Below are 13332 nucleotides of genomic sequence, written 5' to 3'. Positions count from 1 at the left end.
TCAAGTTCATCAGTAGGGGAACTTAATTTCCAAAATAAATAAATAAATGAAGTAAAAAGTTGGGAGGGCAGTTGGGAGTTGCATGGTCCTGTTTCTAGAGTGTGCATATATATATATTTTTCTGTTCTGGTTTGATTTTTTTGATCAATCATTAAAAAAAAAAAAAAGAAAGAGATGGCTGCACCTAAGTTTCTGTCTTCTGTGTATGTAAATGAGATCCACATAGGAAAAGCTTGCATGTGGGCTGCAAATCATACCAATACCTATTTCCAACATGAAGTATATTCCAACCCCGTACACCRTGGTAAGTTCTCCTGATTCTCCTTTGTTTGTGTACTGATGCCACTTAAAAATGGCAGGTCTGCAACGCTGAAGAAAACTGCAGATTCAAGGCATAGCTTAGAGTGAAGGCTACTACCGCAAAGCAGCCTCTGTTTCTCCAGCCTGTAAGTGTAGCATTGGATACACAAGGAGACCTAATCTAGYATTCTGGTAATTGACCGCAAGGACCTGTAAATGTAAAAGGCAAACAAGTACAGTTATGGCTAGTATTAGAACAAGTGCGTTGTTCCTCCTTAGCTTTATATTGTAAAATAACTTTTATATAATATTTGGATTGCTAAATGGATTGGAAATTGGGAAGAGGAATTGCGGAAATCAAAAAAAAAAAAAAAAGAAAGAAAATATTATACTGCTATGCAAATGAATAATGTTGTGATCTTTCAGCTAATGAAAATGTCTGTACCTGATAYTAGTTTTTGCTCATTGTGCTGCAGACACTGCTCGAGTCTATGGTTGATGCAGCTGAAAACCTTTGCCCTAACGTAATGAAGAAAGCTCATATCCGTGAAGACCTGATTGAGGCTAGCACTGAGAAGATTTCTATCCCACGCACTTTTGTGAAAAATGTCCTTTTGGAGCAATCTGGAATTGATATCCTCAATAAAATTAGGTACTTTAAAAATCTAGTTTAACAAAATTGGTTATAGAATATGGAGAGCACTGAATTTTGGGTGAATGCATGTGGCTTTCTGTCCTAGGAGTTTTTTGGAATGCTTTTGTGGCTCATAAGAAAAACATTCAAAGAGCAGGAATCCTGTCAGCCTGTGGGTCCAATGAACTTATTTCAGTACATTCGAATATTSAGAATCTACAGGGATGTTAGTTTGATCATTTTAGTATGTATGTAATGTTTGGTTTCCTTTTTCTTTAGTAAGTTTTGGTTTATGGAGCACAAATAACTTTTTCGTGTCTTRGTACTATTTTTTTAAATTTATTGATGTTGCCAGATAACACTGAATTACTGTAATGGAAGGAAACTACATTTGTTTGCTTTGAGTGTTAGTAGTGCTTTGTTGTTGCATTTCCTCTTGTTCTGTGGTTGTAGCAGTCACTTAAAGATTGTTATTCGTGTGGGCGTTGTGAACAGCAGATAACATACTTTAAAATAAAACAAAAACAGCAATGAAAAAAAAACACATTGAAATTCCTCCCCTTCCTCAACACCCCTTCCCCAAATACAGATATTCAAAGAAAAAGAGGAGGCATAGATGGTTACCTTAAAACAACTTTTTTAAAAGAAGGAAAAGAAGGAATTAAAAAAATATATATATAGGGTTTGGTTTTTTTTTACTGATCTTTTATTGCATCTTTCTTTTAATATGAAATGTACATCCGATAATATATTTATATTATATAGCTAAATTTTTGCRGTTGCTGTTGGCTAAGGAGTCCTCTACTTGATGGAAAAGCATGTCATTTTGCATTATGATRCTAATATCTTTGCAGGAAAAGAGGAAGAGGTGTTTATTTTTAAAAGCAGTAAGACTTAGAATTCAGTTTTGCAGAGTGCAGAAAAATTGGCAGGAAAAAGTGTAAAAGACTTTAGCTATGCATTCAGAATGTTTAAAACGGTTCAGAGGGTGAGTTTTTTCACTTTAATCCTATCAATCAAATCTTCGTCTGGAGACAAAAATAGTACTTCTTCCCTCATTTTCCCCCCTTCCCCACTTTCYTCTCTTCCTGCATATAGAAGCTTCAACTAAACAGGGTAAGGGTGCCTCACTGTAAGCCTTCCTGCCCTATATTATTTAAAACCAGCGTGAAGGTAGCTGAAGGAAATCCCTTCTTCAATCTCATTCTCTTCTCACTAGGCTTGGTCACCATTCTGCCTCCTTCCCTGTGTGCTGCATTACTTTTCCAGGTGGTTTCTTACCTTCCCTCCCCCCCACCAAACTTCCTGCAGCAGAAGTGCTAGCCCAAGTTGCTTTGCTATTCCAGCCCAATTTCCATCTGTGCACGAAAACTTAAAGCAAAATTGTGATACTTGCTGGTAAGTGTCAGGTGAGGCAACTGGTCTTGAAACCAAGATGGCAGAAGAAATGGAGCTTCGGACTGCAGCTCAGGCTTACGTGCTCGTCAGCTGTAAATCAGCTCCTTCCCCAGCCTGAGTATTTTGTACTGTGGCCAAAAAGGACCATGAAGGAATAATTCACAGTACACAGCCCCTTGAAGATAAGTGACCACTGAAATCTCTGAAACCAGGATATTGGTGTTCCACCTATTTCTGTGTAATAGAAATGACTTGACGTTAAGTTCTTAAGGCAGGAAGCGGGTTATCTAGAGCGAAAAGAAGAAACAATATGTAACSAAAGAGCTGTGGTGGCAAAGTCTGGGAAAAAAAAACATTATACAGTTGCCTTTCGGCTGACGGATACAAAAAGGACTTGAGGAAATGAGTGAATTGTAATTGTTCAGTGTAGTAGCAGTAGTAGTAACCAGGCAAGACTGTCCTAATCCTGTTCATTTGAGATTTGGGTTTCTCTGACTTCAGAAGCGGAGTGTTCCTTCCTGAATTTCACATGTGTTTTTTATTCAGCTCTCTTATTACCCAGATGTTTTCATTTCAGCTGTTAAAAAAAAAAAAAAAAAAAGCAGATTAAAAATGGTACAGAAGCTCTTGCATTTATTGTATGAGTCATGAGTTTATTTCTGAAGCCTGCAGTGTTGTATCCTCACACCCTCAAGTGTTTTTTTTTTCAAATAAAGTGACTTTATTTTGTATAATCATTGCACTGTTGAACTTTTATGAAAGACAGAATTCTTCTGTGTGAATTAAAAATTCCTCTCTTGTCATTTTTAATCATCACACAGTGAAGTAAAGCTGACAGTGGCCTCTTTTCTGTCTGACCGAGTTGTAGATGAAATCCTGGATGCACTGTCCCACTGCCATCACAAATTGGTGAGTATTTGCATGGTTGAATATCTGAATGTGCCAGATATCTTAACGGTGCTATTACATTCAGAACTTGTTCAGTTCCTTCTTAGTGCAGCTCCTTTTTGAAATTGGTCCTATTTTCGTTGGCAAATATGATTATGAGACTATTGCTCCTTTGATTTGAGGAGGAAGAAACCTCAGAAGAAGCTGCATTACGTATTTGCTTTATTATCTTTTGCACCATTATCAGATCTAAAACTAAAAATGCCACTGTGACGCAACATTGAGTAACTAGTTAAGAACAGAGTCACTAGTTGTCCTGGTGAGACAGCAGGGGTTGGTTGCTTGTGAAATGGGAGGTGAAATGTCATTCTTTAGAGAGAGGCTGCTGAGAGGAGCCTCAGAGACCTTRTTTCCTAAATGAGTACACTGAGGCTGCTTTTGAAATGGAGATACCGAATTTGAAGAGAAGGGTATAGAAACATAGGAAAGGAAATGCTCTGTTGTTTACCTGAAGGTATACAGCTGTCAAAAGCCAGTTGTTTCCTGAAGAGTAGAAGAAATACATGTCTGTGTATGCACAGAAGAAAAAAACTTTTTTATTTTCTATGTAGTGGGCATCTGTAAGGAGACTCCAGCACTTTTTTTCACAGAAGCCAGTGGGTGGTAACTGTTATGGTTGAAATTGTTCTTTGTTTCTGATTAGAATTTCTCTACTTCAGCATCCAGCGATGAGTTTTTCAGATACTTTTCTTGGCAAGATTAGAGAGCCATCTATTCCGCTTTATTTCTTCTCCATGAAAGTCCTCATATACAGAAATCAAATCACTCCATCTTCCCCCCCCCCCAAGTAAATTAAAAGATTGAATTATTTAAGGGTGAGTCTATGTGATACAGAGCGATACTGTGCAAAGATGCAACCTCTGGTTTCAGGAGCTGTGTAACAGCTTCACATATCAGCCTGCTATGTGACTGGCCCTGCTAATYAGCTCCAGTTGATTCTGGAGCACGCTCAGCTGGCAGGAGCACTGGGCTGTCTGTATCCTGTGGTATTGCACAGCTTGGACATACCCTGATTCTTACACAGTAACTCATTTTCTTCCATCTGAATCATTTTAATGACAATCTTCTGTACTTTCTGCAGCTTTTCAATAGTGTTTTCTAAAATATGGACCACAGAACCATCATAGGTTTTAACAAACACCACATATAGGAGTGATATTGCATTGCTCTTGACATGCCTTTATTCTTCTTTCTAAGTAGCCAAGGAAATAACAATTCCTTCCTTTTGTCAAAGAACTGGAGTGGTAGTTCATCAAAAAGTTGCAGGGGTATCTCATTTTCAGCAGTGGATTTGGTAGATCTTCCTCCCAGTAGCAGATTCTAGATTCCCAGTAGCTTCTCAGTCACTGTTTTTCAGGATTGAGTCCATAGCTAGTTGCCAATGCTCTTTGTCCTTAAGGAATTATTTGACTATATGTTAGATTTTAGTTGGTTTACTTTGGATCTGTTTTGGCCTGCAGCAGTAGCACATCCTTCTCCCAGTTTAATATTCTGCCATGTTTTTGTTAGCTAGGGATTATTTCAGATAGTACCATTGATGAAAATGTTGAAGAGTATAAATCTCAAAAGTTTTCTTGAAGGAACTCCTGTAGAATTTGTCCGTGTTAACCTTTAATTGACAGCTACAGTTTAAAAATTGACAGTTCATAATAAAGCAAAGATTCTATGTRTTGATCCTGTTCTGTGCTAACTCCTTTAATTGGGAGTGTTAGGTACTACTATTTCAACCACCTGCAAATGTCTGTGTATGTTGTTTTGACACCGTTGTTTGAGGTAATTTTATCAAATAAACCTTGTCTTGACAAGATCATGGTTTTTGCTTTTCTTTTTCCCCAGTAAACTTTCTGCCTTTCTTCTTAGAATGTGGAATGGAAAGATTTTTCCATTCAAAAGAAGAAGAAAAAGAAAAAAAAAAGTATGTAAAGATTAATGCACTCAACTGGGCTATGCTTTTTTAGGAATTATGGTCACTTGAATTCTTCAGGCTTTCTGGTTTGGTATTGTTTGTCTTTTTTACAGTCTGATTGATGTATTCCTGTCTTTATCCTTGCCTCTAGGCTGACCATTTGACCAGACGTGGCAAACCGCTGCCACAGCAGGAATCACTGGAAATTGAATTAGCTGAAGAAAAACCTACTAAACGCTCTATTATCACAGTTGAGGAGTTGACAGAGATAGAACGTTTGGAAGATTTAGACACTTGTATGGTAAGACACGTTTCCTCAGTCCATTTGATTAAAAATGTAAATTATTGGAAGAAAAATGATTTTCAAACTAAATTTGGCAATTTCATGATATCAGGAAACTGCAATTAGGAATCGGCTTCTGGAAAAAAAATAAATGTTAGCTTGCRAACATTTTGTCTGAGTTACATATTGCTATTAAGCAAAGAAAACCTTTTCTTTTTCTTCACTTTCTCTTTCCTGGTCCCTTTCTAGGGAAGGGCCTTTCCCTTGCATACATTGCTACAATAAAACTAGTATTATAAATGATCTTTTTCAGAGGCCAAGCTTTTGTAGAGGTGTGGTTGCAGTAATAATGCAGACCATGCTATCACAGAACAGTTAAGGTTGGAAGGGACCTTTAAAGATCATCTAGTCCAACTGCCCTGCTCAGGCAGGGTCACATAGAGCAGGTTGTCCAGGATCCWATCTTTTGAATATGCTGTCTTTTGAATATCTCCAAGGATGGAGACCTCACAACCTGTCCAGGCAACCTATTGCAGTACTCTCTCACCCTCACAGTGAAGTTGTTTATCCTAATGTTCAGATGGAACTTCCTGTGTTTCGGTTTGTGCCTCTCATCCTATTGCTGGGCACCACTCAAAAGTGTCTGGTCCCATCCTCTTGACACCTCCCTTCAAATATTTATATTTCCTGCTAATATTGCCCCTCAGGGTTCTCTTCTCCAGGTTGAACAGTGSCAGCTCTCTCAGCCTTTCCTTSTATGAAAGATGCTCCAGTCCCATAATCGTCTTAGTGGCCCTTCACTTGCTTCGCTCSAGTAGCTTCAGCTCCCTTATACTAGAGAGCTGAGAATGAGACACAGTACTCCAGATGCAATCTCACCAGTAGAGGGAAAGGATCACCTCACTCAATGTCCTGCTGGGTGGCAACAGGCCGTTTTCAGCCTTTGTCTTCATTCTGCATGACAGGAATTCGTCTGAGCTGTGACAGAAGTCGTTTGTGGCTAGAAGTTGTATTACTGACCATGAACAGAAGCTTTGGGTGTATTATAAAATTATTTTTAGGATGTACGGAGGAAGTCTTAAAATCTTGAGATAGAGCTGCAAATGATCCTACAAGGCAAACTTTTGAAAAGTAATTGAATTAGGAGTGTGAGATTCAGTAAGAGGGCTGAATATAAACACTGAAGTGCTCTATAAGTCTGGTGGGTGACTTTTATTATAAATATGTCCCACTGCCATATCATGATTTTTTGAGATGTAAATCCATAAATTTCCAATAAATAGATTGTTAACTGTTTTCAACCTCAAATTTCTCTCCAATCCAGCTCAGTCAGTTGAGGAATTCTGCTATAGAGACTTCTGTATTACAACTTAATCAATTCAATAGGTGACCACTGCTGGGAGGGATGGTCTGTCGTCTTTTCTTTCCTAGCTTCTTCTTGGCCACATGCTTTCATAAGAAGCTAAACTGGCAAAAAATTAATTACRTCTTTTTGTACATGTAGTTTTGTTGATGTACTTCCCTGAATAGACTAACAGAGGTTGGACAAGTACAGCTCAAGGGAAGGAGCAGCAGGATTGCTCCCTTCTGCAGCAGCCGTCTGTTAGTCTGACTTAGCTGTAAAATAAAAGCATGCTGTCACTKAAAGCATCAGCTTAAAATAGTTAATTCTCCCTTCCAAATCTGCTGCCTTACCAAGATTTGATTTGATGCAATACTTGTCTGAACATCACAGATGCCATTGAGGCCTATGTCGTTGACGGCATCATCTGGCTCATCACCAGTACTATYGAGTTCCAAAAACTTTCTGCAGCCAACATTCAGGAGTCATTTTGATCCCTAAATCCTATGGGAGAGAGATGTTACAGTAAAATATGTACCATCTTAACCCTATAGCTATGAGTAAATTTCCACACACTGGGTTCATCTATAGAAAAATAAGCTAAGTGCTCATTTTGCCCCCTCTCTACCCGCTCTATTCTTGTAGTGTATTAAAAATAATAATACTGAAAATTTTTTAAAAATAGCTCTTGTCTCCATCTACTATCACCATGGTTATATGAAAGTATCATATCGCTGTGCTGTTATCTTTCATTTTGTTCATATTAAAATAASAGAAGCGTGATGATGCTTACACTCTTATTTAAAAGGTGCACTAGATGCTAACTGTGCTTACTTTGAGCAGTGTTTATATTTCTCTTTATTCTCTTCATTCACCTGTATCTTGAACAGAGATTTAAACACCTTTGTTATCCAGGTACTCATCGSTATCTAATTTCTGAGAATGAAGCATCAAATAAACACATAATATAAATAAGCAGTGAGCTTACACAGTGCTAAAGAATCACTTATTAAAGACTGTAAAACTTAAGAGCTGCTTTTTGCATTGTGGGTCTTGGTGATATTGGTTGCTTTTTTTTTTTTTGTGGGAAAATTGCACATATTTCAGATTCTTCTGATTTTTGCCTTCTCAGTATTGTACAGATGTTTGCACAGAAATGGGAAGCCTTTTGAAAAGGGTTATAGTGAGTGCTTTGTGAGTAGGTCAATGCAAGAAACTTAGGTTACTGAAAGATTTCCCTAGAAATATAAGCATATGGTTTTATGAACTGTAGCCTAATTTCCTTTGGTTATTATTAATCTTAAATGAGAAATAGCTGTTTAGCTCCCACTTCCCAAATGGCCTTATTCTAGAACACTGCCTTGTTTGGTCACTGGAGATCCTAAGCTTTGCAAATTGTAGTGCTTAAACAGACCAGAGCTGTGTGATGTACCTATATTCTGCAAGCCTCAGCTCTGAAACCTTGTGTTGCAGCCCACTGCTCTGCATGTTTGTAAGCTCGAGCTCATATAAGTGAATATTGAAAATGGACTGAAAATGGTAATATCCCTGGGAGGCCGGGAGCCATTTCTTTTTGACTTTGCTCAAACAATTTGAGAAGGTGTCTAGGAGGAAGAGACTTTGGACTTGTAGGAGAGGCACTGAGCTTGGACCGCTGTTTTGAAGGAACTGGGTTTTATGAGTTTGCAAAACTAAGCAAGGCTGTCACTCTCTTGCTTTTGTTTCCTTCAGCAAGTCCACTGAGAATCAGTTTTCTGGCTGAGGCAATGTGTGCAGTAGCATATTGTTTGATTGGTCCCCACTGAAGCTGTATCTGAGCAATTTTGGGAAAAGCTGGTTCTAGGTTCAGTTTTGACTTTTATCTTACCTTATGGTTACAGAGAGAATATATAGCACTGAGAGGTGCTCTATGTTGAAAGATGCTAGGTGAATGATTAGGGGTGAGGTGGGTGTATTTGGAATAAGATGTTTGTGAGGTATTTACTGTTATATACGGACTGAAATTGGAAGACAGGAACGTTTGTTTAGAAAACCTGGACTGTTGGTGGGAGGGATTGCCATCCCAGTAAGGAGAGTTGCCATCCACTTCTAAGTTTGATATGTATGAACTGATCAGACAAAACAGAATATCAGGAATGTGCCTTTAAAGTGCACTGCTAAAAAGAGACTTCTAAATGTTTTCTACCATTTTTGCTTGTGAGAATTAGGACATTTTAAATTCTGTATAGTAACTGTGCAGCTGAAACTAATAGGATTTGATTCTCCTCCAGCCTTTAACTGTGGCCTGAGAGCCCCTAATATGAATGATTTGTCAGCCGTACCTGAATTTGCCAGGCTCTTAAAGGAGTACTGAAGACACTGGGAGTGATTGAGTGGTGCAGAGTAGGACATGATAGCTGGAACATCATTGACCTCAGAGTTTTAGATCTCCCTGAGCTGCACTACAATAAATTGATTTTTCCCTAATCTATAGCTGTCTTAGCTGTACTCCTTTAATTAGAGCTGCGGTGATTGTATTAAGTCTTTACATAAAAGTTATGTGCAAGTAAGAAGTCTTTATGCAAAAAAATATTTGCTCTTCTTAGATTAAAGGAAAAAACATAGYCTGCTTTTCAAAGCTTGGACTAAATCATGAATTAGCTTCATAAAACAATGCATTTTCCTAGATTTTCTGTGTGCATGTGACAAGAATAATATATTTTAAACTAATGCATGCTTTTTAAAACTAACTTCAAATAAATCACCCCGTTTTACTGAGATGGAATATTGTATATCTTGATATGTGTAATTGTATARGTAGGTATTAACTGATTTAATTTTGTGTAATGCTACCAGTTGTGTGTTGTTCTTTTGTAGCAATCAGTTCTCTGCAGAAGTAAGAGATTTTAAATGATGTTTAGTTCCCTACCAAAATGATGTTCCATTGAACATCTTTTTTTAGATAACATTTAACAGTGTATTTTAAAGCATTCTTTTAGAAATTTGCATGTCTGGTTTCTGGAATACTAAAAGGAGATCAAGAGAGATGAGCCATTATTTGAAGAAAAGTTTTTTGACTGAAGTAGTCTCTTTGCTAGAAGTGTGTGTATTCATCATCTTTAAAATATACTTTCCAGCAATATATTAGTATTACTGCCAGGGTAAGTACTGTTTTTTTAGGGCAAAGCAGCAGTTTATTTGTGTTACAAAGAGAGATGATTAGGAAGTTGTCTGAAAAATGTGAAGGAATTGCATAGGTTGTAATACACAAGTCTGCTCATAAATCTGCTTTAAAGAAATCTTATTTAAAGCATTCAGTGTAAGACTGAAATGGTTGGATGGTAAATTAGGTGTTTGCAAAAATGCTTGCAGCTAATAGAAAATGACTGTGATGAATATTTGAAACTTCACCATTTCTCATTTGTTTCTAGTTTTAATCGCTGAGGTGGTTCTAWGACTGTAGTAAAGGACAAGTTTTTAAAAAATTACCATAAGCAATAAATTAATGTTGTTGTCTTTAATGAACAATAGATGTCACTTGTACAGTGAAAAGATAATTTAGAGAAGTAACAGAACACCTATAGAGAACTAACATTATTTTTTCCCCTTTGGAATGTACTAACAAGCTATTGTCAAGATTTAACATGTTAGTCCAGTATCCGGGTGCAGACCTATAAATCCACAGGTTCTGAAAGACAAGATGTATGGATATCAGTGTTTTCGGAGAAAAATGAGAAAATTTGCTCATCATGCTATAATAATTTTTTTAAAGAAAACTTGTAAGGTACCAGCTAAAAATCCCCTTCCCCCCCCAAACCAAAAGAAATTGAATTTAAAACACCACAAACTCTTCAATTGTGCTAACTGGAGAAAGGAGAAAATCACGGTAAAGATACATGTGTATGTGTGTTCCGATGTTGTAGGAAGAAAAACAAAAATAGAGACTCTCCAGTGTACCTTGACCTACTACCACATCTCATTCTTGCTGGGCTCTGTTCACCTACAGCAGAATTATCTCAGGTGTAGATATTCAGCTTTTTGGATGAAGGGCATCTGTGCAAAGCCTACTGCAATAGAGCCCCTGTCCCTCTTACATTCCTTATGTTCTCTTGAATTAGATACAAAGCTGGGACCAGCTTAATCCAGCATAAWTTATTGCTCGTGCTGGAAAGAGCACTTATGCTTTCCCCTATACTCAGTACTCTTTCCTGTCCAGACCCTCACGTTTGTGCCAGTATTCATGCAATCGTGCTGCAAATTGTGTGCAGGAAATGATCCAGCTGCAAACTGAGTTTTTTATAGAGAGTTTCTTTCTAGGTTAGTTTACCAACAGGTTAGTCCTCCAGTTTAGCTCACAAAACAAATCCTGAGGCAGGAACAAGCAGCTGATGGTAATTGCAAAGGCAGCAGACTGGATTAATGACAGATTAAATTGATGGTGACACTTCAGTTTCTTTATGTACATTAGCAGAAGTGAATGTAACAGTAACACAGTGCTCTATGGGAAGCTAGAAATTGATAATAATGGTATATGAAAGTTGTCTTGGCTTCTGAAAAGGCTCCATCACAAGTCTGTCAGCAAATCCACTCTGATAAGAGATTAATATTATTTCTGACTCCCCCAGTGTTAGGACAGTGCATGAAAACATTACTGGGACCCCACTGCATGATCTAAGCCCTTCCCTAAGTATACAGTACCACAGCTGAGAAAGTAAGAGAAAAAGGGAGCTGGTATCAAACCAGTAGTTCTGCACAATCTTGTGACTGTCTTGTTTATTGGCAGGTTTTGTGTCCTCTATACCTTCAAGGACCTTAACAGTGCTCATTCAATGCCTGTTACATATATAGCCTACAGAATTTTCACGGTCATGGGGGCTTTTATATTAYCAGCTGAAACACTTTAAAAGAAACCTGGCTTTCAGTGTTGTCATCTTGGTCTTTTTGAGTGGAAGGAGATGATGAATAACTGATATATAGTGTGTTTTTCTTAAACCAACTCAGATTTCTCGGAGTCCAGAGCTGTTTCTCACAATTTAGGGTACATTATTGGCACAAAGTGAAACAAATGAAGAATGTAATAAACTGCTTCTGGTAACAACACTATACACTCAATTATAAATAAAATGATAGAATAGGAGAGTGTTTTTGCTTAAGTTAAAATGAGGGTCATGAAGCGCAGCCATTGGGTATTCTTTTTTGCATTCTGGCACTTCTCTATCACGAGCTTGTCTTCTCATAGTACTGATGCTTTCTTTTTCATTAATAGGCTGAGATTTGTGCAGGCAGTGTGTGTGTGTGTTGGGGGGGAAGGATGTACAGTTATATCTTTTGTGGCAATAACTGTCTTATTGATTCTGACTTTCCATCGTTTTACTTCAAGTATCATGAAAGTCACGCTAAAAGAAGAGTTCAGTAACACATTGCTCACTGAAACACTGGTCTTGGGAGTATAACTTCCTTGTGATGGTTTTAAGATGGTGTTTACTGCTATGAAGTTGGTCTGTGGCTGACAGAAAGGTCTTCCACATGTAGCTATACAGTCTGAAGATAGTGCCACACCAGCTGCTCACTTCCACCCTCTGCCCTTCTGCCAGCTGACTTGTGCATGCCTTGTAGGCAGAAGCATCTAGGCCAACTATCCATTGGTTTAGACCAACTATCTGTTGCGGGCCTTAGCCTGCTGATGAACACTTATCCAGTTTAACTGACTTAGTGAGAGAGGTTACTATCCCTAACTGGATTCACTTCCCCTGCCATACAGCACTCGTCTCTACTGCTGGCGGGAAGGGATCATCCAAGTACTCACCTACCTATCTCAGGTAACATTAACAGGGTGTGAGGACAAAGTAATGAAGTCCCTTTGCCCAGGCTGGGTTATGGGGGCACTTGCATGATCTGCAGAGCTGTGGGGTTGGTGCCATCTTTATTCAGCGCAAATGGATCCAGAATTCCTCTTTTTATGTCCTATGTTTAAAATAATCCCCTCACTRTTTCGCAAGGCAGACTAGTGAGTGCTCCTTTGGAGGAGTTTTGTGGCAGAATCTAGACTTGGTAAGCTTTGGCAGAGGGATGATAGCAAACAGCTTGAGGAGGATAACCTCTGATAGTGCCGCTTATGAGTGCACATCTGTCTGCAGCCTTAACACCTCTTGATTCAATTAATACCTGGTAGACTGACCTTCTCAAGTGGTTAAGGAGCTTTTTATATAGTCTGTGTGGTCCTTTGTACTGCTGTTTAGTTCCTCTAGTGTCTCAGTTAAGTTACTTGGCCCAGATTACATATCTGCGCTGTATGGGGCAGTCTTGTTGATGCTGAAATCTGGAAAGCCTGCTTAAAACAGCACTTGCAGAGTTCTGTCTTATTCAGTACTTTATGGTTCTCTCTCCAGGTAGAAGAACAGGAAGCTTGTGGGGTTCTGCTGTGAAAAATCAATATCTCATATTGCATGAATAAAGAATTGTATTCCACAGGAAGAGGGAGAAAAGTCTGTATTAGGACAGGTAGTTACTGAGTGCTGTTAAACTTGGGTATATTTYGTCAT

At 38.3% G+C, this 13332-nt stretch overlaps 1 protein-coding gene across 1 annotated transcript in view; it reads left to right on the top strand.

Moving 5' to 3' along the window:
- CARMIL1 (capping protein regulator and myosin 1 linker 1) overlaps window positions 1-13332 on the top strand; it is a 195238-nt gene that overhangs the window by 149382 nt on the left and 32524 nt on the right. Inside the window, exons 27-29 of the mRNA XM_085310093.1 lie at window positions 777-952; window positions 3154-3241; window positions 5338-5487. Of these exons, the coding sequence (XP_085166219.1) occupies window positions 777-952; window positions 3154-3241; window positions 5338-5487 (414 nt within the window). The remainder of the gene's footprint in view (window positions 1-776; window positions 953-3153; window positions 3242-5337; window positions 5488-13332) is intronic.

The sequence above is a fragment of the Rhea americana genome, unplaced genomic scaffold (genome assembly GCF_003343005.1).
Source record: "Rhea americana isolate MKP2758 unplaced genomic scaffold, rheAme1 scaffold_31, whole genome shotgun sequence".
NCBI classification, from domain to species: domain Eukaryota; kingdom Metazoa; phylum Chordata; class Aves; order Rheiformes; family Rheidae; genus Rhea; species Rhea americana.
The sequence above is the reverse complement of the archived record's forward strand: the minus strand, read 5'-3'. Positions and strand labels throughout refer to the sequence as shown.